This window comes from Spodoptera frugiperda, chromosome 15 (assembly GCF_023101765.2).
Source record: "Spodoptera frugiperda isolate SF20-4 chromosome 15, AGI-APGP_CSIRO_Sfru_2.0, whole genome shotgun sequence".
Lineage (NCBI taxonomy): Eukaryota > Metazoa > Arthropoda > Insecta > Lepidoptera > Noctuidae > Spodoptera > Spodoptera frugiperda.
This window is the reverse complement of record NC_064226.1, coordinates 13,126,339-13,151,732: the sequence shown is the minus strand read 5'-3', so window position 1 is coordinate 13,151,732 and position 25,394 is coordinate 13,126,339. Positions and strand designations below refer to the sequence as shown.

The 25,394-nt window shown below is 33.5% G+C and overlaps 1 protein-coding gene across 3 annotated transcripts; it reads left to right on the top strand.

Annotated features, from left to right (window-relative positions):
- The first annotated feature begins 1,265 nt into the window (after positions 1-1,265).
- Positions 1,266-24,944, top strand: LOC118275446 (uncharacterized). 3 transcript variants are annotated; one of them, XM_035593420.2, is made up of 6 exons: positions 1,266-1,432; positions 21,071-21,237; positions 21,723-21,956; positions 22,587-22,729; positions 23,145-23,261; positions 24,749-24,944. In XM_035593420.2, exons 2-6 carry the CDS (start codon positions 21,076-21,078, stop codon positions 24,804-24,806), a joined length of 714 nt encoding a protein of 237 aa, XP_035449313.2. In that variant the 5' UTR covers positions 1,266-1,432; positions 21,071-21,075; the 3' UTR covers positions 24,807-24,944. The 3 variants fall into 3 exon arrangements, with proteins under 3 accessions (XP_035449313.2, XP_035449295.2, XP_050554481.1); XM_035593402.2 differs by lacking the exon at positions 1,266-1,432 and adding an exon at positions 3,799-4,018; XM_050698524.1 differs by lacking the exon at positions 1,266-1,432 and adding an exon at positions 9,974-10,119.
- Positions 24,945-25,394: the final 450 nt, after the last annotated feature.

Below are 25,394 nucleotides of genomic sequence, written 5' to 3'. Positions count from 1 at the left end.
TAAAAGCTTATGACGACATTCTTGGGTTTAAATTTACAAATACAATTTTAACTGACGTCAATCCAAAAAATTTGGATCGATCTTCATTTTTGACAGAAACCCTATTACATGGGACTTCAACACAATGGTAAAAAAATACAGCGGCATTACGTGCCGTAATGTGCACTTCTGCCTACCCTATCCAAAATATTTAGGTTACTAAAATCGACAGCGAATAGACAAAGAACAAACTATAAAACACAGGTAGGTAGAACGCACGATGTACCTACGCATTAATTGGTATTTCCACGCCATGAATCAAATTGCCAAAATTCCCATCAAAGGAAAATTTTATGTTTGAGGTGGAACAAAAATAAACAAAAAATTTCTGACGTCATATTATAATTACGTCAATACCAAAAGAAGAAACAAAATGTTACTAAATCATTTTGAGATTAACGCGTAGACCGGTCCATCTAATCCAATACTGCCAATTTATTTCACTGGATATTGAACATTATTTCTGTAGTATAAGATTGAAAATCGATTAACAGATTATGGTGATGTTAAGTAAGGAGTAACTTGACTTGCTGTTGTCCGTATAAAGAAACTGATACAGGTATTTTTAAAAATAACCACAACCGGTTGTTAAGGTTTAATGCACGACCAGCCTAAGGTTCAGGGCCGTAGGCAAAACTATGTATACATAACAATTCTATATAACTGCAGTACGTACGTAAGGCTGATTTGCATTTGTGATGCCTTAAACATGTCTCTCTGAAGATACACTTCTTATTTCTATAAATATACAAATGTACCACAGAATATGTTAAGCGCTTTCTTGAGAACGGCTGGACCAAAATTATGTGAAGTTTCGTGAGCACAAACAAATTAAATATCACCGATTAATAAACATACATACCATAACCATACATACATACATACATAACATAATCTCAAGCCTATCTATCATAGGGTTATCCGGTTAGTCAAAAACAATGAAATGCGAATTGCGTTTTCTCGCTTATTAAACTTACATATTAGTTAATTTAATACAGGGATTTATATTATTACTTTGAAAAAATATATATAAGTTTAACGAGTGGGAAAATATAGTTTTATTATAAACATTTTATATACTTATAGTTATAATAGTTAGGTATATAATTTGAATACAATGGCGAACTAATCTAAATGTCTAGGTATCTCTCAGACAAAGTTAAGATGGACGGAATAGTTATTCTTTATTACTAATTTTAAATGAATAATTCTTTAGTTTTGCACAGTGAAGTGTAGGAAACGCGTGTGTTTAAGACAAGGCGAGCTAATTGTAAGAATTTCCGCTTATTTGTGCAACACGGCCACGTTGCGTTTTGTAACTGATTGGGGCAGTGCACACCGCGCACCGCTTTCTTAAGACTTTTAGACGTGGACCTACAATAAAGGAATATCGGTATGATTTCGTTTTATTATTTGGACTTAGGTAACCTCTACACAGTCTACAGGAGGGTTTTCCAAACAATGGGTCTCGACCCATTGGTGGGTCGCAAGCGAATTTTAAGTGAGCCTTGTCTGTAGGAAATCACCCAAACCAACCGTTCTGTATTTTATTTTTTATATTGGTAATCGTTTTAGTCTCTGAAGGTGGTTATATAATAATAGGACCAATTCGAAGATATGACCTTTCCAACAAAAAAAGAATCAACAAAATCCATCCCCAAACGCCAGAAACATTGCTTTCATATTGAGGACCTCCTCCTTTTTGGGCATGTCGGTTAAAAATCTAAATAATTTTACGTTTGATATTACATTTAATTAGACTAAAAAACTAAACTAGTTATAACAATTTAAAACGATTGCTTAAGCTTAGCATTTCAAAGTGGTCTATGATGATAATAATTTACGTGCCAGGCAGGCAGTGGAAAGGCGCGAAACAATTATAATATCTTGCACAGATACGAAACTAATTTCACATCATCACGTCAACAGCCTATAAATGGCCACTGCTGATCAATGGCCTCTTCTTGCACGGAAAAGGTTTGAGAAAAAACACCACGCTTGTTTAATGAAGAGTGGCGATTTCAAACTTATACCTAATTAGGAATTATAAGCCCTAGTTTCTTCACGAGGTTTTCCTTCACCGTTTATCAATGGTGTCTAAATAAAAGCACATATAATCGGAAAAATCACATTGGTACTTGCCGTTGGTAGTTTTCGAACCCTCAAGCATGAGAAGCGGCCATCTTGAATCTCCGGGCCACACACCACGACCTAATTTACTTAGTTATTATTTGAAATAATAATTATACCTAATACCTATGAGTGAGAAGATGATTTTATTTGGACTTAATAGTGTTATTAAATAGATGTATAATGGTAATGGTGTTATTTGTGTTATTAGTGTAATGTGTAACGGATAATGTTATTTGTGTACCTTTCACCTAATAACAACACAGTAAAAGCAATAATATAAAATTTGTTGAAAACAAATTTTGTTTTTAATTGAAAAGGTACTTGTTTGACGTCATTCAGTTATAGGTATAGTACATAATATTTTCATAAAGCACTTTGTTTGTCATTGAAATAAGTCACTGGTTTACCCCGCAGCAGTACGTACTAATCTACGTGATCTCCCATTAAATGTAAACGTTAACCTTCATTTTATTTTAACTAGGTATTACTTTTGATTAGTAGTTTAGATTAGTCACTGACTGTTAATTCATAAACACGTTTCAGTTTAATACCTGTTAGGTAGACCACAATGACATATTCTCATAAAAAAAAATGCGGAAATATGGTGTTTTCCCACTCATATTTACTTCGCAAAGACACTAGTAGACATTTTTTGTATAAACCTATCAGATTATTTATTTTAGGTTGGATTATTTATTTTCTTTATAGGTTTAACAACCTAACCCAACGCGCTTGTGAATCCTTTGTTTCGGTTTTTTGGGTGCCCGTGTCCATGGACTGATCGCTTAACATCAGTCTACTTAATCTATCTATTCATTTGCCCTCCTAAAAGTAAAAAAAAACAAAAAGACAAGAACTTTTTTGACAGCATAGATAATAAATATAATCTATCTTCGTGAATATTGGCGCAAGAACTGGGAACTTCTATTTCTAGTCCAGTTTATGTGCTAGAAACATAAAATACGCACTTATTATACAATTACGAAGCTTTCTCAATACCCTGTCCCTACTTACGTAAGACTTGTAATAGCAATTCCTGCTTCGATCAGGTACACGTAATACATAGCTCAGTTACCGGCCAGGTTTTACATGGTAAAATGTCTAGATATTTACGACAGCCTAGCGTAACGTTGTGTGGAAACCAGTAACTAGGAGATAAACCTGATAATTATGTTGCATCAACAGAAAAATATATCTACTCCTCATCGACCATAAATAAGATATTCTTTTTTTTTGTCATCTTGTTTTGAACAAAGTTTTCCTAATGTGCGTTGTTGTTGTTCCTATCTCAATGTCATTAACATATGGATTATATTCACATTCACATTTATATTAGAGAATCTATTCTTATAAAGCTTGATATATTTGTGAATATTCAATGATGTCAATAATATTTTTATTTAAAACCACCACAGAAAAGCTACGTAGTACGGTAGGGTTAAATTTTATTTGATAAAGGTTGTACTTAAAAATCTATTTCAATTCTAATCCATAGCACTCTACTGTCTATAAAATACCTAATAATCAATTCGTGGTTTGTCCTAAATACTTATTATCTACATCTGCATTCAGGAAAATCAAGGTGAGTGGCTGTAACGGTTCGCGCCTCGCCGAAGGAAAATGTTGCCTGCATTCGCTAATCGAACGCGAAACGGAACGCACCGGCCGGTAACAAAGTAGATTCGAATTTCGAAATCGTGTTTTGATATTTTGTTTTGTTTATCTGTGCGACAATTTTAGTGGCGGGAAAAGTTTATTTTACTGAAAAATGACTATTTATAGTAAAATTGTTCAAATTATATTAGTTAGTGTGTGATGTGGTTCGGACAGGATATCAGGATAGAAGGTTTGTAATATTTTGCAATTTTAAAACATAATTCGTAACTAAACAATTTTAACTACATCGATTAATTAAACTACCATTGACACTGAAGAAAAAAAATACTCTAACCTACTTATTTAAAACTATTTTTCTAAACAAATGACTATATTATTATTTTTTTATATTGCTTAGCTCCTACGTAAGTAAATGTAAAAAAATATATTGTTTAATGTTTCTACGTAAGTAGTTAATAAAATTGAAACAATTTAGTTTCTATTCAACGTAGAAATAAGTAGTTTCTGAAAACAATAGCGCCGTATATAATTCGCCGTCAATTAGACGGTTACACATGCTACATTGAGTGATTTAAACGTATTAGGTAGATATCGTCACAAGTTCAATTAAAATTAGACAATTAAGTGATTAACTAGCGGAAACCTTTTGTTATTATTTATGTCTAAAAATCGTTATGTTTTGCAGTAATAAGTAAGTACTTACGCATTGCTATTGCTGTCTATTTAAATAAATAACAATAATAATGTCATTTTTATTTATTTCAAGATTTCTAAAAGTAAACTTTATTTTCAAATCAACCCGCTAGAACCACAAATCACCTAAAAGATTATTTATTATCTGTTCTGTGGTTTGGCCCGTGGTTGTAACATTCTTAATTTCAAAGTAGGTACCTGTTCACATACCGCATACATTTACTTATCATATTTTTCTATAGAACATAATTATAATGAGTATACATGTACTAGGTACTGTTAAGCGATCTTTTTGCTAGATATTTCTTAGACAAGTCCTCTCTCTAGGTATTATACTAACATACTTGTTTTCGTCTTGGTGCTAGTGTTCCAAGCTACAAAAAATAGCACTTAACTCTATATCCATTTGGTTTTTCCCCTCCTAATGTTGATTAGATGCCACAGTTAAAGCATTAACTTTTTTATTAGACGTCTGGTACCTACATACGTCAATCTGTAAAAACACTATACATACATAAATACGATGTATTCAATTGTCATTATACATCTAACCATTATAGTAACTACGAAGTAAAGTCGTTAGATAATTACTTAAATAGTCAGTTCCTATATTTATATTAATTAGTTAGTTTATTGGTTTATGATAAAGTTATGAGTAGATCCGACAACAATTTGTGGAACACAATCAAATACCTACTAAAAATAACTCGTCGATAATTAAAAGGGTACTTTACCACCAAAGATGGGCTATGTAGCTATGCTACGAAGATATAATAGCTAAGCTGTGAAACTATGTGACCGTAACCACTGATACTAAGTTATTTAGCTGTGCGAGGAAGACGCGTAGCTCGAGTATGCGTTGTATCGATAGTAGAGAAGCCATCCATAGCACGCATATTTCCATATAAAAACATAGCTTAACTGAATCCATTTCCACTAGATCTCGCATCCACAGAAATGTAGCATAGCACATCTCTGGAGGAAAAGCATCTTAAAGAAAAGCATATAAAGTAATCACAAACAAATATTTGACAATTATTACATTATGCAAAAAACTTATTTACAACTGACACCTATGCAAATATAATTGTATTTAATTCAGTGACCTCTAAACAGGACCCAAGACAGGTGAGATTATAAACACGTCACACGTTATTTAGTTTCACCCTGATACCCAAGTACAAAGTGCGAAATTCTATTTCCGAGGCGGACATTGGACCTTACTACTTCCGTCATATGAAATCTAGACATTATAAGTTTATTTTTTTTATAATAACCACTATCTATCTATGGATCTATACCATCTATATAGCCATGAAAGGCCAGGAGCCCATAGCACAGGTTTTCTTAGTTTGGGTTCCTGAATCCCACCACAGGTCATTTCAATTGTTTTAAGCCTGGTCATGTAACGTACTATAGAATTTATGATATCAATAATTATTATATAAGCTTAGTTTTAAGACTAAGGTCTGTATTAATCAATGACTGCACGGTTGGTGTGGTGGCTGGGCAACTGGCTGCCGCGCGACGGGTAGCGGGTTCGATTCCCGCACGGAGTAAGTCTTTGTATGATTCACAAATTGTTGTTTCGGGTCTGGGTGTCATGTGTATGTGAATTTGTATGTTTGTAAACGTACCCACGACACAGGAGAAAATCCCAATGTGGGGCAACGTTTAAAAAAAAAAAGAAAGAATATGGTGGAAAATAAATAAATTTATTTTTTATTATATACCTTACACTATAGTTATCCACTGTTCTGTTGGTTCAAATTACAATCGCTAAAAGTAACTTACCTTGTGCAAAGTGTAAACTAACACCCATGTACCTGCTTACATATTTATATGGAGTCCGGATGTGTGGCGCTCGATATTTCAACTTCCTCTACTTATTCGGTGTTACCTAGAATTCACTATGTACCTAACAAAAGAAACAAGTTGAGTAAGTCTGTGCAATCAACTATAAATCCCTGCACAGAATAGAATATTTATATGTACATATATGTATTGAAAATATAATTTAGTTATATGTAATTTTTTTCGGACTTTCTTGGCGGATATTTCATATTTTTCTTTCATAGGAACTAGAGAGTTTCATTCGCAATCCAAAGTTCTCTCTCGATCTCTAGTGTGAATAAATTGTAATAATGAATACCTTGTTTCAGCCATTCATTCATGTTCAAGATTTTTTTTATTTTATTTATTGAATAAGTACACAAAACAGAAACAGCATAATACACAATAAAGTAAGCAATACAAAACATAAGATGACAAACCATGCTTCCACAGGTATCTAAATAAAAATTAAATAAATCTACGTATAAAATATTGATGAAGTGCAATATCATCATCAGGAGGAGCAAATAACATAGTATTCTTAAATTCGTAAAGAGAGGTGTTATGGATATCAGGCACGCCCCATTCAAAGAAAATATTGTCTCTGGTCTTATAAATAAACATAACCAATGCACACCAAACCCACGAACCTCGAGACAATTTGAATTTATTATGTTAAACTTCATCGTACATTTACAACATTTCAAATAAATAATACCCTAAGACCCATGTATGTGTAAAGGTAAACATTTTCCACAGAGTCATGTGTATAAGTATATATTTTTTTCTTTTGTAAAGTAAAGAAAAATCCGCCTTGACATCGACTTTATATTATGTACTAGGTACAATGTCTATACAAAAACTCAATTATACAGTTGAATAATGAATAACAACAACTGTGTCGAAATAAGAATTGAAAAATATTATATTTTCGTTTTACTTCTCTGTAATTTCGAGTTTCGGTTGTTCCATGACCGGTTTTGTAAAAAGTATTAAACATTGAATTTATATTATAACCATCATATAGATTAGTATAGACCTATTAGACCTTTAAATATGTTTAATCATTATATTGCCAAGGCCTAAAATGACAAAATCAATTATTATAGGTACCGTACTATTCAGAAGTGAATGGTACAACTAAAACAAATGACATGCAGATTGTAACTGCTTAACTTATTACAACAGTAAATCAGTACAAATAGAACATCGTCGACTGTAAGTCAAGATTTACTAGTATACACACACATTTAGGTAAGGGTATAATACGTGTATTGTCTGTCCACCTTGCGTGATTTGACGAATGCACACATTTGTCAAAAATATTGTTATATTAATGCATGCATTCGTCACAAACAATAGGAAAATGTATAATTAGGCCTACGATTAGCTACCTACCTAACAGCAAAAAATTACTATTAGCTAAAATTCTAACTCAGTAATGTTGAGTTCCACAATTATTAAATCACGTCCACAAGCATACTTGTAAAAACTAATACAATTCGATTAGTTATTTATATTATAATATAATGCATATTTCAACGAAATTAAAATTAAGCCTCTGTCATTTTGATATGTCGATAACTTGTTTGATCTAACTTTCTGCGTTCAGCTTGTTGCTAAACTAGTATGTAATATGACTTAACTTGTATATCAACGAGAGAAGACGTAGGTGTGTTTGGAATATCCAACAGATATTTATAGGCTAGATAAAAATTCCATAATAGTCATGATCTTTTGGAACAAATTCAGGCTTCTACGCAAAACAGACACGTTTAACAAATAGCTTTTTTTATTGTATCTATGCAGGTGTTTTATAGCTTAAAATATAACGTAAACATGGATATTTTTCAACCAAATAAATTAAACAAAAATCGATTATACTTTACCAATAGTTAAAAATTGAATTCACATTGGCAAACACAATTTAGGTGCAAAACTAGCGACCTTATTAGGTGCACGTGCATTTGGCTCTCACTTTTCAAGGCAAAGGGTTCACTAACCGTACGGACTTGCCATTAAATTGTAATTAGACGTGCTACTTATAATTTGATGGCAATATCCAATTTATAGTTACTTAAATCGGGACAATAGACGAAAACGGAGTATGAAAATTAAAAATTTATTTAGTCCTACAGTTGGTAATGGAAAAATTAGACATGTATTTTATTTTATTATATAAGATACAGAGATATTACAATACTTAGATAAAACGAATTAAAGTTTAGGAGTAGGAGTAAATACGTCATTTATATACTTATAAAATGTACCTAGGAGTGACGTCACACGATATTTTAAATCGCTATATCTTCTATAGCTTATTAGTCCAGTCAATTTAGGAATTCACCTCGGAATTCGAGATACCCAGCTGTAATTTTGTATATACTTGTATATTGACCCCCTAAAACTTGTCTCAAAACCTACATATGGTAGGGTGTAAGCAACCCTTAAAATTCAGGGTCAAAGGGCCCAAAAATCGTTTTTTTGCGGTTTTTTCGAAATATCTCATTTCCTATGGGTTTTTGGTAGTTGTATTCAATAGCAATATTGTTAAATACAAAATTCTCTACAACTTTTGTCTTAACTTTTTTTTTATACGGTGAACCGTTTTCGAGATAGAGGGCGGAGAGCGCGCGGTCACTGCATCTCTACAAAAAAATTTTTTTTTTTCGTCTAACCTATCCGCGATGGTTGTCTATGGATAGGACATTAAAAAATACGTCATGGTTCCTAAAACCATTTTTCGTCAAAATCAATCGTTTGAAAGATAGACGCTTCCAAAGTGGAAAAATGAGGTCTATAGAATGTGTCCTGCCCTCTAAGTTTTAAAATAAGTAAATAAGAAAACTAAAAAAAATATGTGCTGTAGATTTTAATGGAAACTTTCAACGAAAATTGGTTTGAATGAGATATCATAATTAGTTTTTAAGAATTGATTAAAAGAATTGAGAAAGTGGAAAATTAAGTGTGTTTTTTTTAAATGTATCAATTCTTAAAAACTAATTATGATATCTCGTTCAAACCAATTTTCGTTGAAAGTTTCCATTAAAATCTACAGCATATATTTTTTACTTTTCTTACTCACTTATTTTAAAAGTTAGAGGGCAGGACACATTCTGTAGACCTCATTTTTCCACTTTGGAAGCGTCTATCTTTCAAACGATTGATTTTGACGAAAAATGGTTTTAGGAACCATGACGTATTTTTTAATGTCCTATCCATAGACAACAATCACGGATAGGTTAGACGAAAAAAAAAATTTTGAAGAGATGCAGTGACCGCGCGCTCTCCGCCCTCTAACTCGAAAACGGTTCACCGTATAAAAAAAAAGTTTGGAAAAAAGTTGTAGAGAATTTTGTATTTTACAATATTGCTATGAATATAACTACCAAAAACCCATAGGAAATGAGATATTTCGAAAAAACCGCATTTTTTTGGCCCTTTGACCCTGAATTTTAAGGGTTGCTTACACCCTACCATATGTAGGTTTTGAGACAAGTTTTAGGGGGTCAATATACAAGTATATACAAAATTACAGCTGGGTATCTCGCATTCCGAGATTCTTACCTAATTTTGCCTTATTTGACTGGACTATATAGGTTTCCATTAAAATACCAAGACGGGTATTAAAATAAAAATTAGTCATCAACCCTGTTATATGTAATGGATTTGATAACAGTCACAGATAACTGGATTTGATAACAGTGTTGTTGTAATAAAACATACATATTCAGCAAGAGTAATTCAGAAGTTCGCTAAAGTGCCATTTGGCTACTGGTTCTTGTTTCATGGCTGTATATTAATGTATGTATACCAAAATCCTTCTTCAGTTTCGTTTGAAACCCTCCATGTAGTAGAGTTATTGTTCTTTGATACTACAAAAACGTCACCGTGTTTATCTCATTACAAAGTCATGATCTTTTTTATAGTGTATCATTAAATCTAAGCTACGTTTGTATCGTGCATCCTACACAGGTACAAGGTTCAAGGCTGGTTTGTGGTTCTTGCGTGCCTCCATCAGATAAATTTAACACTGTTTATTGTTTAACTGTGATATAATACATTTAAAAATGGTTGCCAATTTTAACACATTAAACGCCATGGGGAGCAAAAATAACCGGCGTTAGCGGAGAGGATTTGCTGTCAACAGATTTTTGTTGCAAGTCAGTCTTAAACAGACTTCATTATGTTATCAGAGAACATATCACTAGTTATCACTATCGAAAATTTACAATATTTATAGTGTACTGAAAAATTTCAAGATGGCCGCCATACCAAAATGGCGATACATATCACGAAACACGTTAATGTGTTCTATTTTATACACAACACCTATATTTTTATGTTTACTGTCGAGACACGATGTTCATGAGTCATAAAACACTCAATAATGACTCATTAGAAATTATTACTTAGTACTTAAAGTAATTATGTAAAGTGTAAACACTTTTCGTATTTGTAGTTGAGATTGAGATCACTTACTTGTCTATTATTTACGAACCAAACAAGTCTCTTTAGCTATTTACATAAGGAAGCTGTAGTATATAAATTGGTCACTCTTGTTATGTACTCTAACTTGTATACTATATTAATAAAAGCTGTTTTAGCTATAAATTTTATTTTCGACCGAGATAATGTCACATCATTATTTATAGTATTTCTTAATTTGAATTTGTAAAACACTAAACCAGTATCAAAACAGTCCAATTAATATTAGCCGATCTCTATGCCTACATTAATTATAGAATATTTTTAAAGCAGACATATGAACTTCCTAGTAGCTTACAATAATAGTATGCTTTATTTATGGTCATGTACATATTAGTAAGAATAATATTTTAATACAGTCACCAGAACCTATCGAATAACAAAACCGTATATAGGTACGTTAGATTGTGAAGGCCTATTATAAATCTAGTAAGTATAACTTTTAATACTAAATTGATTCAAACTACCGTAAACGTACTTCAAATTGCCGTACCGTCAAAAATTTAATATTTAACATTTTAATATAAAGACGAGTCAAGTTAGCATAGTACCTATAATTCTCTAAAATTAGAATACAAACCGACATCGTTGTCAAAATTATACAGTTTTGATAAAAGCTCCAGGACGATGCCAGTTTTAGTATAATAAAATGTTACCTTACTCAAATGTCAGGAATACGTTTAAAATCAGGAAATGCATTTATTTATCATTTCCCGACCACTGCATTTATCAACTTAAAAGATTTATTGCATTTTTGGAAATGGCGATTTAAATCAAAATGTAAACAATGACTTCATTTGTGCATAAATAAATATTTATTAAGTAGATTATCTAACTTAATCTGAATATTCTTGAATAATAAAAGAAATAAGAAAACCAATACTTAAAAGAGACGACAAATAAAAAGTTCCACTTCAGTCGTTCCACAGACTAAGATTTTCTCCTTTGTTGCGGGTGCGTTTAGAAACAATTTCACATGCACATGATACCCAGACCCGAAACAAAAATTTGTTGATCACACAAAGAGTTGCTCTGTGCGGGAGTCGAACCAACGCGTGCCAGCCGGGTGCCCACCTCGCCAACTGTGCCCTAGTCATAGTTAAAGTTATAAAGTTACAAAGATTTTAATGCAGCAGGGAGTACCAGTCGACGTAAATGTAGGCAATGTATCGATTAGATCTACCATTACCTAATACACTAACAGCCTGGATAGACCTTTAGTACTTATATAAAATCTAAGTATTGTACTTCGATGAGGTAACTTTACCATAGTTAGTTTCTTTAAAGATTATAACTTAAATGTCGGTTGTTACAATAAATAACACACAATTAATTTACATTATGTCTACCCAAACGTTGTCTCGTAGAAATCACTATCAGTGATAAGATGGTGCCGCCTTGGTGCAAATTATTTTAATTATTTTCGTTTCTTTTTTGTATTATTACTTATTAATGGTATACAATAAAGGTTAAAAACAAAATAAAATATAATTAGACACCGAAATGTTATTACTTCGTATATTTATAGAACGAAGTCTATAAATAAAATATAGTGAGCAAAAAATATGATAAACACAACTCTACTTCTAAGTTTGTTTGTTTTTTTTTTTCTATCACATTATTGCACCGACCACATTCTCACTGCATCACCTAAAGGTTAGCTAGCAAGAATGCCTTTGGCATTAAGCCCACCCCTGTACAATAAAGCTGCAAATAATAAATAAATGAAAGTTCGTTATTTGACTCTGACGTCAAACTTAAGATAACGAAGGTTAATATTACAATAAATCGATCTTCGAAATATAATTACTATATATTTTCGTATAGAAGGAGAAGCTATAGGTACTAATCAGTATAAAAAGTTATATAACTTAATATATGTAGTAATTAACGAGATTGTGATGTTTGCTCAGACACTAAATAAATACTTAATGAAAAAAAAACTGCAAAAATACCACAAAAAACTACAGGTGACTTTAGAGACCAGTCTGAATAATAGTATGTACCTACCTACATATTCTAATTACATTACATATTATTATAGATACCTGCCACAAAAATTAATAATGAAATGATATCATATTGGAGATTTAAATATTTCGATACTTCCATTTGCACGGATCTTTCTAAGACTTAATTCGTTTCTGTATCTACTGATTTGATAGACAGAATCATCTTTTATGATAAAAAACGACACATTGTAATTATGTGTAAGTGTGAGAAAGCCATGCTTCGGTACGAATGGGCCAGCTCGACCGGTGTGATAACACGGCCTCACAGAAAACCGACGTGAAACAACGCCTGCATTGTGTTTCGTTGTATGATTGAGGTTACCGCAGGCCCAATTAACCCCCTTCCCAATCCCCAATTCCCCAACAAACCTTAAATTCCTAACCTTCAAAAGGCCGGCAACGCACTTGTAACGCCTCTGGTGTTTCGGGTGTCCATGAGAGGTGGCGATTGCTTACCATTAGGTGATCAGTCTGCTCGTTTACCGGCTTATACATAAAAAAAACTTCGGTTTTTAACCAGTAAGGAAGGTAATGCGTTTGTTTTGCAAGGCAGGACAAACAAACGCAATTGTTGAGAAACTTGTAAAAATAAAGCAAAGTCATAATAAAAAGCAGCCTTGGACAGCGATGACTTCGCCGACACTGTTGACTGGACAAAAATGTACTTACTCTTAATATTTTGCAATATTACAGTTTATTTAGTTTAAGAAATGAAAACTCGATGTCCCCGAGATAATACCGTGGTGAAATATTTGGACAGTGATGAAATGTCTGTAACCAGCCTATAACTTGTTTTTTTTTTGTTTTAATCTTTGAAGCATGAACAGGTCCGTATTTACTCATACGCTCTATATTAAATAAATACTTAACTAATCGTATATGACAACTATAATCATTATAATTAACGTGTGGTAATTATTACTTTGACACTGACTCTTTTAAAAATTCTCTCTCGTCTAAATGCTGCAGTACTTTTATATTTACACAGTTTAACACGAACTAATTTAACTGACAAGTGTTGTCCCCATACATGTTACCTATGTTTGTATGTACGCTATGAACTCATAAATTAGCAAAACATTAAGGGCATGGCGTTTACAATGCGAAAGCAACATAAACGATCTACCAAGTACCTACATTGTCATACTACGAACACAAACAATAGTTGAGAATAATGCGATTGTCCATTCAAAGAGTTTTTATTGAAAACCTGTGTTTTACCTGTTACTTTGTATATAAGAATTTTCCTATCGTCCCCGTGGGAATTTCACATATTTTCTCACGTCAAAAAACAAATGTTATATCCGTAAACCTCCTCCATTATCTAGTGAGAGATAACATACAAACGTTTCGACTGCACAGTTGGCGCGGTGGCTGGGCAACTGGCTGCCGTGCAACATGTCGTGGGTTCGATTCCCGCACGGAACAACTCTTTGTGTCATCCACAGATTGTTGTTCCGGGTCTGGGTGTCATGTGTATGTGAAATTGTATGTTTGTAAACGCACCCACGACACAGAAGAAAATCCTAATGTGGGGCAACGTTAAAAAAGAAATCTTAGAATGTAATGTCAAAATCATACTCAATATGCATAATACACAATTGCCTACATCCAATTGCATATTGTGATCTGTAATTAAATAATAGATTTCCAAACTATCACTAATAGATACTGATTAAGAAATGCATCTCACAAATTACATATCTGTGCTCTTGTTAATACAAACTTTCGCGGCTGAATACAAATCTAATTTCATAACGTAGGTATTACATTATAATTTGTAGTAACAACTTACAACGATTAGTGGAATATTTTAGAGCCATGTCCAAAGCGATGCAATACTTTTAGGGATTTGTTTTTATTTTAGTTCCAAAACACCTGTTGTAAGACTGGTACAGTCGCCTAGTCGTGACGCAACTGTACGCAATCGCTCGACAGAGGTGCTGTTTACCACCAAACCAACTAACTCTTTTTTATTATTTATACAATTTATTACATGGTAAACCCCACAATATTTTATTCCATTTGAATTTTATTTTTAAGAATGATACTTTGACATCATAATTAATTATTAATGAAGAATATTAATTAAATTACAAGTCGTAGAAAACTAATGGAGTTGTTTATTCAAATCTTACTTACTTATTTTATATTAAGTAATTATATTATAGCCACACTATTTTCGAATATAATTCTATTAGTTTTCTGCAAAATATTGTAAGATTCTTTTGTGAGAAAGTATACGTATATTGCCAAATCAAGCAAGCAAGCTTAATTATAGCTGTAATAACATAATCATGAATTCAAAGCCCCAATATCGGCACTCACTTCCATTAAAACAAAATAAAACATAAGCATTAAAGAATTCACTGCAACAATAATGAGCGTTACACAAATATATTGCACTTCAAAGTAACACAAGCCCGCCTTTTTATATCTTTTAACACATTGTCTAAAGTCGTAATTGCAGGTGATATCATATAAAATGGCCGCTATATAGTCTGCACGTTCCATTATTGCCCTTAAGTTTTTGGTCATAGTGTTGCACATGACGTAATAAGACCATTATTTCATGCCCAAGTGAGGCCCATAGCATTTCTTCTGTTTTTGTTACACATAAAAAACTATCTTTTATAGGTTCTTAGTGGGTCATTAATCTATATTCTACGGCGTTGTTCAATCTGTAAAAAAGTTATAATAAGTTATAAAAGTAAGCGTACTGTGTATGAGTTACATTTATATAATTCACGCTCTATTTATTATTAAGGTGAATAAAACAAAGGACATATAAATATGTATTGTGTTAGGAGAATGTAATTATAATAGACGGGATGCAGACACCGCATCTACTAATTTACGTAATATGTAATTCTAACTTAATTCTACTGAGCTGCGGACTACCTAGCGGGTTAATCGGGGCTCCGAGCTCCGGCTCGAAAAGCAAGAGTAGGAACGGGGTGGCTTTTAATCAGTAAGAGTCTGACACTCTCGCCTCGCCCAAGACTGGAGAACTGAATAATTTTCCCCTCTCAAAAAAAACTGAATTCTACTGACTTTTATTAAAGTAATCGTAAATAATGACATATTTTATCCTTTTAACGTCATTAATGCACGTTTGAATGCTATAATTAAATTTAATGAAACTTAGAATTTAAATTAAATGAGATAATCGCGTTGACGTCAATTCTTTGTCTTTTTAACATAATAATTGTTATAAGATATTAATCGCGCTTTTTATTTTTACAATGCAGTGGACTCAAGTGCACACATAAGTAAATATGATACGACTATATAAAGTACCAACTTTGCGTAGAAAAATCGCAGGTAGGGGGAGTAAGCCTATTGTCACAAATGGATACAATCCCATAGTTAAATACGTTGATTGAACCCAAGCTCTTTTGGTCTGTAGTCGAGATTGCGGTCATTCGCCAATGAGGTCTGAACTCTGAAGAAAATAATTAACTATGGTACCTTTTTTATTTAGTTTAATATTGAATTCTTTAACTGCCATAATCAGAAACATTTAATGAATACTTAAACTATTCTTTAGCACAGGTTTTGTTCCGAAAACAATTGCTAAGTACTATGGGTTAAGTAAACATTAAATGATTCTGAGTGTGGCAGTAAGTACACTTGTATAAAGGTGGACTAAGGCCGTGGCTGCACTAGGGGTACACTTTTAGGAAACCGAATATAGCCGCATACTGAAACGCGGTTATTGTGACTGGGGTCTAAATAATCATTATAATAATTTTCTGCCAAACCTCTGGACGGTGCAGAAACTTAGGGTGTAGGTAGCTAAACAAGTTAACCTTTATGTAAATGTTATTCAACATAGGCATTTAAGTATTGAATATACAGAGAGGCTCAGACGAAGGCTGTGTTAGAATTTATATGTTCTCAGATATCCTTGAATGTAATCCTTGTTAAGTACTTCATTAATGTCTAACCGGCACCGACTACTTACTGAATAAACCTTGATCTACTTGAAAACCACTCAACTTTAGATAAGTAATTTTTACTTAAACCAACTTATGTTTAACTAAGTAATAACTGTTAGTTTAATTTAAGTTTAAAGGTGCATATATCTCAGGGTTAATCTACTAATTCCTTTTTAAATTCAATGCCAAGAAGCATTGTCAGATTAAACATTGCAAGATAAGCAAATATCTTCCGCCAATATTGAATACAACTCATTCTCGTTAAACTTATAATGTATGAGTTTAACACATAAAAATTAAGAAGACAAAGTATTACAAGGCCGAAGTTCAATGATCGTTTATATTTTGACGAGCTACCTTATTTATTTAGAGTAAAACAACATGCAAATTTAATTTTGATTGTCCATACAAAAGACATCAACGCGCGCTCCATATTATTTGTGTATTGGAAACTTAGATACGATAATCTAATCATGTATGTTTTATAAATTATAACCACTTTAGGTAAAAACTGGTATGAAGTTAAGTATTACTTTACAACTGTAAACAATAGGTACTTCACTACTATTTAATGTAACTAAGTACTTAAACTACGGTATTATTACATCTTATTAGCGATCTTAGTTAGGCTAAGGACGCACGAACGGACAATTATACGAGTTAGTAGACAGTCAATAGTCTACTGTGTAGACTCGGTACACATCTTCAGTATTAAGTAATTAAACTGTACAATGTAACTGATATTATGTATTTCAATATGAGCACTTATATTTTTGCCTGACTCGAAATATGCTTTAATTTAAATAAAGACCATATTTTCATTGACGTAATATTACATCTTCTTCTTGAACAAAAATACCTATAGTAAAAAACCGATGTCGAAACTATTGTTATCTTTATAGTGTTATTTGAATTATTTCGTCACAACAATAATACTTTACATACTTAGGCACATGTTCATTTTTCATGCTTAAATAAACATGAGCATTAAGCTGACTTCACTTGTATTGTCGAATGTTACCAAATGTCGTGATTTTCATATACATATCTAAAAGGTACAATCAAAATACATATACATACTATTTATTTAAACTTATCTACATAAAATAGTTGGAAAGGATAATTCAATAAGAAAGATATAATTCTAAGGAATCGGCAACAAAAAAGAATCGGCCCGTTATTAATATGATTTTCTATAGAAATACCTATCCTTCACCTACCTATCTATTCCTACTAGTACCTATTTCTACTTTGCTGTAAACTTTCAAATGGGTCAGAGCCGACGGTAAGCAATCGGCGTCGTGCGCCGATTGCTTACCCATGAACACCCATACCACTAAAGAAGTTACAAGTACGTAGCTAGCCTTTTAGGTTGGGAGATCTAGTATTCGTTACCCACACTCACACATCTCAATGTGTGAGTGTACAACGCAATCGTTGGTTCACGCCAATTTTCTGTAGGTAAGGCCGTAGTATCATTCCGTACAAAAGCAGGCCAAGTCGAAGTAAGGCTCTCCCACGTATTTATTTACTTATGAGGAACTAATGTACGTATTTATACATAGTTTCTATTCAATAAATACACACTACACTTAGTTTAAAGTGCGATAGTGAATGGATTACCCTTTCAAGACAGAATACAATTGACATTTAAAGAACCTGGCGAACCTTTGCAAAGATTAAAGGATAAATAGGACATTATACGAAACTCAGGCCTGTGCTCAGGCTTAGCAAAAGTAAGGTAGACTTTGGGGTTCATTGTTTAATGTAATTGGTTTCGAGAATTCATGATAGATAAGGGTAACCATTACCTTGTAAGTTTCAAGATAAGGGAACAAATGAGCTCGGTACACGGCCACATTAGTACTAGATTAAGTTTATACAATGTTATTTAGCTATGGCTTTTTTGAGGGGGGAATATCATGACTTCTCTCGCCTTGAGCGAGGCTATCTAGTTCGACCAAATTTATGTTTATTTTCTTTTGTATGTCCTTTGTGCGGTCATCTAAGAATAGCAACATTATTTTCGTATTTATATTACCTTTAAGAAAGTAATATAATGTTAGAATAGAACTTAGTACTTCATATATTTATCCCATAAAGTGAATGGTATGACCGTGTGGTCTATAAATCATTCTATTGCCTCACTGATTTATTGACTGCCAGTGCGCACCTTCTATGTGTCATCAATAATTGTTAGGTAGGTAACAGGGACTCGTTAGGTAGGATACTGAATTACCACACCTATGAGCGTGTCGTATGCATTACAGGACCTATTCAAATTGGTGTAAGGAAAGGAATCATTAAATATCTATGCAAAGATTAGTTGACATCTCACTAGTAACTAGGGTTGCCGACCATACTATATTATTTAGTATTGTACTATATTTCGGGGCTCCGTACTATTGAAGATAGATAATATACACAGATACACAGAAAAATAATATATTTTCGTACGCCCTTTGGGTTATCAAAATAGTATAGTTAAAAATGAACGAATTGCAAATATGTAATCGGTATAATTCGTAAACCTCTATTTTTTATTCTTCCCTACTAAAATACTATATTTTTTTGAAGCGTATTTTTTTTTAGTTCACGTTTGAAAAGAACAATACCTATATTTATACAAAAATATTTTGGCAACCCTACTAGTAACTAACCTTTATGTGGATACGCATGCACGAAGTAAATAATGACACCTACAAACACACACACACATACATTCATTGTTTTTTTAAGAAAATGAACAATATACTAAGTACAACTCAAGGCTTCCTGTAACTGCTAAGAATTTTGCAACGAAAAAACCAATGAGTAAACGATCTTCTCCTGTTTTGTAGGTGCGTTTAAAATTATATTGTGCGTCACACCGACAGCCATGGCTTACAAGGCTCAGAGGCTCAGTATATTTGCGCTTGCTAAAAAAACATAAACAAAAACTTTACCCAACTCATTAGAACTAATTGGTGCTTCTTTTTCATCAATGCAGTATTCCTAGAAATATTAAAAAAAGTTTCTTTAACCTTGTAAAATCGCAAATAAACACGTCATCATCATCATCAGCCGAGAGACGAACTGCTGAACAAAGGCCTCCCCCTTAGTCCTCATGTCCTTAAACAAGTCATGGTAGGTTTTAATCGTCATAATTATATCACTTGTTACGCTATTTCTCACACACACTATGGACATGACAAAACGCTAAGTAAATATGTACACAGAGTATGTAACAAAACTGTGTCATTATGTAACAACAATATGCGACCGCTGAACTCAGGGTCAAGTTGTATTATTGAACTTGACGTGCTGTTAAATAATAGAAGATTTCGGTGATAAATTCATATATACTATAGTGCCTTTACTTCTCGACCGCTGTTTTACTCGCACGGTAAGAGGAAAATATGTATGCAGTAGCCTACATATTTTGGAGCTGCGGACTACTTAGCGGGTTACCGGGGCTCTCTCCAAAGCAGGAGTAGGAACGGGGTGGTTTTTAGTCAGTAGTAAGAGTCTGATAATCCCTCTCACCTCGCTCAAGGTGAAAGAAGTCATTGAATGATTAAACCTCCTTAACAAAAAGGAGACTACACATATCACCCTCCAACTACTATAAAACTAACTAACTATAAAATTGTTGTATCTACCAAGAATTGAGAATAATTTTATATCAATGGATGCTATAAAAACAAAGGACATTACGTACAACTACTTGTATCCTAGTTTTGCAATTAACATTTTCATATTCGTTTACAAATAGAATTGGTTAATATAAAAAGTTAATCAACTTCTGTATTTAATTAGAAACTTGGAGCAAGGTTGTTCACGCTCTAGCTCCAGCCCTTATTTCGTAATTGGAGTACGTTTTCCTATCTACCAACAACAATAGCTTGAGACACCAAACTTTCCGTTACCTTAACAATATGAACGACGACCTTTAAACAAATATGGTTCCTTACTTAAAGTAATTGTCTGCTCTTTATTTGGCATATAATAATTTCCTGACGCTTAGGCCTCCCTTAACCTCTTATCTGTCGGTATATTAGAACAATAGAAAAATACAATAATAAACACATTGTGTATTGCATACCGTACATCTGCGTTCCGACATACAACGGCTTAATACGTGAACACAAAAATGAATGATATTACTAAGAAGTTAGAATTAGAAACGGAATAGATGAAGGATACATGAACACTCCATTTGTCTATTTTTCTTTCTCGTAGTGTGAATAAAATGAAACGAACAAATGATACAAAGAATTAATCATGTTGTTTAACTGCCATAGTATTAACATTTTCAATGTATCACATTTGCAGAGGATATGTCAGAGGCGGTGGAAGGTGGTGCAGCGTTAGCGTGGCGCTTGCTGGCGACGCTGGAAGGTGGCTCCATACTACTCGCCACCTCAGCTCTCCTGGCTTACACGGTCCGAAAGAAGATCGCAGCACAACATCGCACGGGGAGGGATATACGACGCGTTTTGGTAAACATCTGTGTAGATTATTATATAAGTTAATTTTATAGGTATGTTTTAGTACCATTATAATAGCTTCTATAAAGATAAACCGACATCCTCATCATATTCATAGATAGATAATTTATAACCAATTTTGCAATTGGTAAGTAGTCATTTTACCTAATACCTAATAGACGTTCAATTTTGTGGAAGAATTCTAAGAAGTAATTACTTCAAACTGCAATGAACTTGTCATAAGAACGATGCTTCTTGTATTAATGCCTACATGTATATCGTATGTCCCTGTAGACTGCGTTTAAGTTTTAACTACATACTTCGTGAACACAACTGATGTCATCGTAATTGAGTACTCACGAATTGATTGTTGTCTCAACCACTGCACAGTTTTGAGATAAGTGCCTATCTGTCGGTAATGACATAGCAAAGACGCGTCCTTTGACATGATGAGTTTCATCCGGTAGGCAGATTGTTATTAGCAAAGATCATTACAGGTAACAAACACGACTAACTTATTAGGAAGAGAACTGAAAAGGCGATTGGAGAGGCGCGGTTGTACCGTGACCACGATAGACCAGGTCGTGGACAGCGGGGTGATAAGCGATCTGAGGGTTCCTGTGGGCGAAGCTAAAGTGGATGCCATCGTGGTCGTAGGCGCAGAACCAAAGGCTGATGGCCTAGACGGCATGGCCAGACTCGTCACTGAAGATGTTTACGATAATCTAAAGGTAATTAGAGCGTCAAACTGTTTTAATTACTATTAATTGTTAACAGTAATTAAAACTCATGCTCATTACGATAACAATGCACATTTACTTATTAAAACTGAATGTTTTAAGGATGTGGTAATGGTTTTGATCGTTTATTTGTTCTCTTCCAACTTAATGTGGGTCAAGTTAATCATTTGTGCGTAATGTACAACAGGTAGCTACTATAGGTACTTTGTTAAGTAAATAAATAAAATTGACATGCTATTTAGCACTATTTTATGATCTGAGCCTGAGCGCACCCAAGACTGTATTTCACAACAATTTGAATACTCATAATCTACAAAAAACCTAATGATTGTAAACTGACTCGTTTTTCAACAGTACTCCTTTAACAAATTAGAAAATTCTGTATTAAATATCGCGGGGAGCTACAACCTGCACATTATGGCACGTAATGCCACTGTACAATGTTTACTAGTTTTTCACCATTTGTGTTATAAAGTCCTACGATATAGGGGCGGCCTATTTGGCCTATTGCCATAATATGAATGCCATATAAATTATGATGTCACTAAAAGGGAGGCATTTACTCAGCAGTAGACAACTTTCGACTGCAGATGATGATAGTGTATAAAAAATTGATGTTAGCTCTTAGAATCACTATCGTGGTGTGTCCACCGCGGCGGTCGCATCGCGTGGGCGTGCGCAGGCGACACGGCTGGAGCTTTCAGCGACGCCGGCGCAGCATTCGACACAGTCCTGTGGGCCAGTCTGAAACATGTAGCTAAAGTGTAAGTTCTAACTAATGTAGCACTAATATATACGCAGATAGAGACTATATAGTAACAAGCATGGTGCCTTTTGTACTGCTTGGCAATTATGCTCAAGCTAGGCATGATCTAGTGGTGGTGATTTATCTTAACAACTATTTCTGTGATATAATATCCGTAATATTCAGCCCGATCAAATTGAAATTGAGTAGCTACAGACTCGTTGAGACACGCCGAAGCGACTAGCCATATGTAAGCAGGGCACAAGTTTCAAGAGGATGGATTTTAATTAGTAAGAGTCTAACACTCCCGCCTCACTCAGACGGAGCAGGAAAAGACATTTGATGATTTTCCTTCCTTACATAAAAGGGGTTAGAAGATAAAGTATTATCTTTATCTTAAGACATTTTCTTGAATTTTTGGTGTTACATTGCAGTTCTCACTGCGAGCCTATCTGGGTGGGTCGGTGCGAGGCAGCGGAGCAGGCGGCGAAGCGCGTGGTGGCCGCCCTCACCTGCCAGGACCCGCCGCACTCCTCCAGGTTCTCTGTCAGGTAACTACACTGTACAGACGGACAGACACCAGCATTATCGATATCATCATCATCATATTCAGTGAGATTCTAACAATTGTTAACGAGTCAAAAATAGAGTAACAGTAATGGAGTTTGTTGTAAGTTCTTCTCTTTACACATCTACATTTAGGACAAGCACGTAGCTTCACCGACTAACAAACTGATAAACTATTCTATTTTTATTTCTAGTTCCAAGACTGCCTTTATGTGGTCTAGTTCAAATAAATATGTACTTTGTTGACTTTGATTAATGAACAGAGTTTCGTTTTGTTCGCTTCCAAAAGCATCCATTGGCTCGGTCTTCTGTTGTTCGCATCATCGCATCCACCAACCCCAGAATAGTTTGACTGTGCGTTTGATGCCGTAGCTGGGTAACCGGCTGCCGTGTAACGTGTAGCGGGTTCTCGCATGGAGCAACTCTTTGTGTGATCCACAAATTGTTTGTTTCGGGTCTGAATGTTATGTATATTATGAACTTATATGTTTGTAAACACAGAAGAAAATCCTAGTGTAGGCCAACGTAAAAAAAAAACTTCTCAGTGAAGTATGTACCTATTTTTTTAAATTATCATATTATTATAAACTAGGACCGTACTACTAAGTTCCCTTAAAAGAAACAAAGAGTTTAAGTGAAGAATTTATTATTATTAAACGTTACCTGGGACACAGACTAGATGCGGTTACTCAGAATTCTTATTCCTATTTCTTATCTACTTTATGTGAAATGCCTACGTGCGTGATCTGTAATAGAAAATATACAATTATTATTACTAAACAAGAGATATTCAAGCCTGAAATAATGGATACAAAAGACTCGGTTACTGAGAATGCTTATCTCTTATCTAACTTTTGTCAAAACTACGACTCGGCCTCTTTTATTATATGTATTTCTATAATACATGGTGCCTAATACCTGTTTGTCTATTGTGTTTGGGTGTTGTCCATTTTGAAACAATACGATGTTTTGAAGGTTTGCGGTTACTGTTTTAGTGATAAAATATTTAGACCATGTGGGATTTTATATTTAGTAGCTACAAAACATAATACCGTAGTAATATTACACACATTTTGTATATTTTTCTATTTAATACTTCTATTAATTCATAGTTATAGTCATTTGTAACCATATTTTTTTTCAAAAGAGAATTTAAGTTCGTCCGTAGGATCCTTTGTCGCAATATCTGCAAATAGGTTACTGAGACTGAACATTAGTACTTAAGTATAGTATCATTATCCCCTAAATAAGACTTATGGACAAATACTTAAAATTGCACTCAATTTTCAGACGCTCTGAATCAAGAATGGTTCTGTCACTACAAATGATAGAGAAAGCACGATATTTAAATAACAGTATTCAGTATTTGAACTGACTGTACTAAGTATTTTGTCTTTAAAATTGAGTAGCGTTTGAGTATTTGACTATTTAATTATCATCAATGCACTAATTCAAGATTTTCTACTTTCAGAAATGCCGCTCACCGAGTCGGGGAACGTCTGTGCAGATGGCTGAAGATAGTGACATGAAGACTTCTACCTCTCCTACTCGAACGACATCGTCATTGTAAAGCTTTACTATAAGTTCGGACGCTAGGCAATATACTGTACGACAATAAATGTATTTTATATTATTAATTAATTAATAAATTATAATTATAAACCATTTTCCGTTGTCTTTTTTGTACCTTTCTAATCTTAAGTGATTAACCTAAAAAATCATTAAGTTATCATTTAATTATACTCATTTTAATTAATGAGTATTCATTAGGTGCATTACTATACTATATACTATGAATTAATACAGTTCCAATGTTATGTATATTATTAAGTAAATAGGTAGGTATAGTAGGTACCATGTCCTCAATGGAAAATACCTAATAATTATACTACGTAGGTATATTGATCATTCATGAGAAAGGACATTTTATAGGATGACGTCTGAAAAGGAAATATGGAAGAAGTAGCTTTAAATGAAGGCACTAAGAAGGTTCTATGTATAAATTTTTTGCCGCAAATCTACCCGTGATTTTTATTTATTTCTTTGATTAATAAGTATGTTACTCGTATTATGCGTTTCTTAAATAGAGAGAAGTCCCCTTCTCTAAAACGAATTGC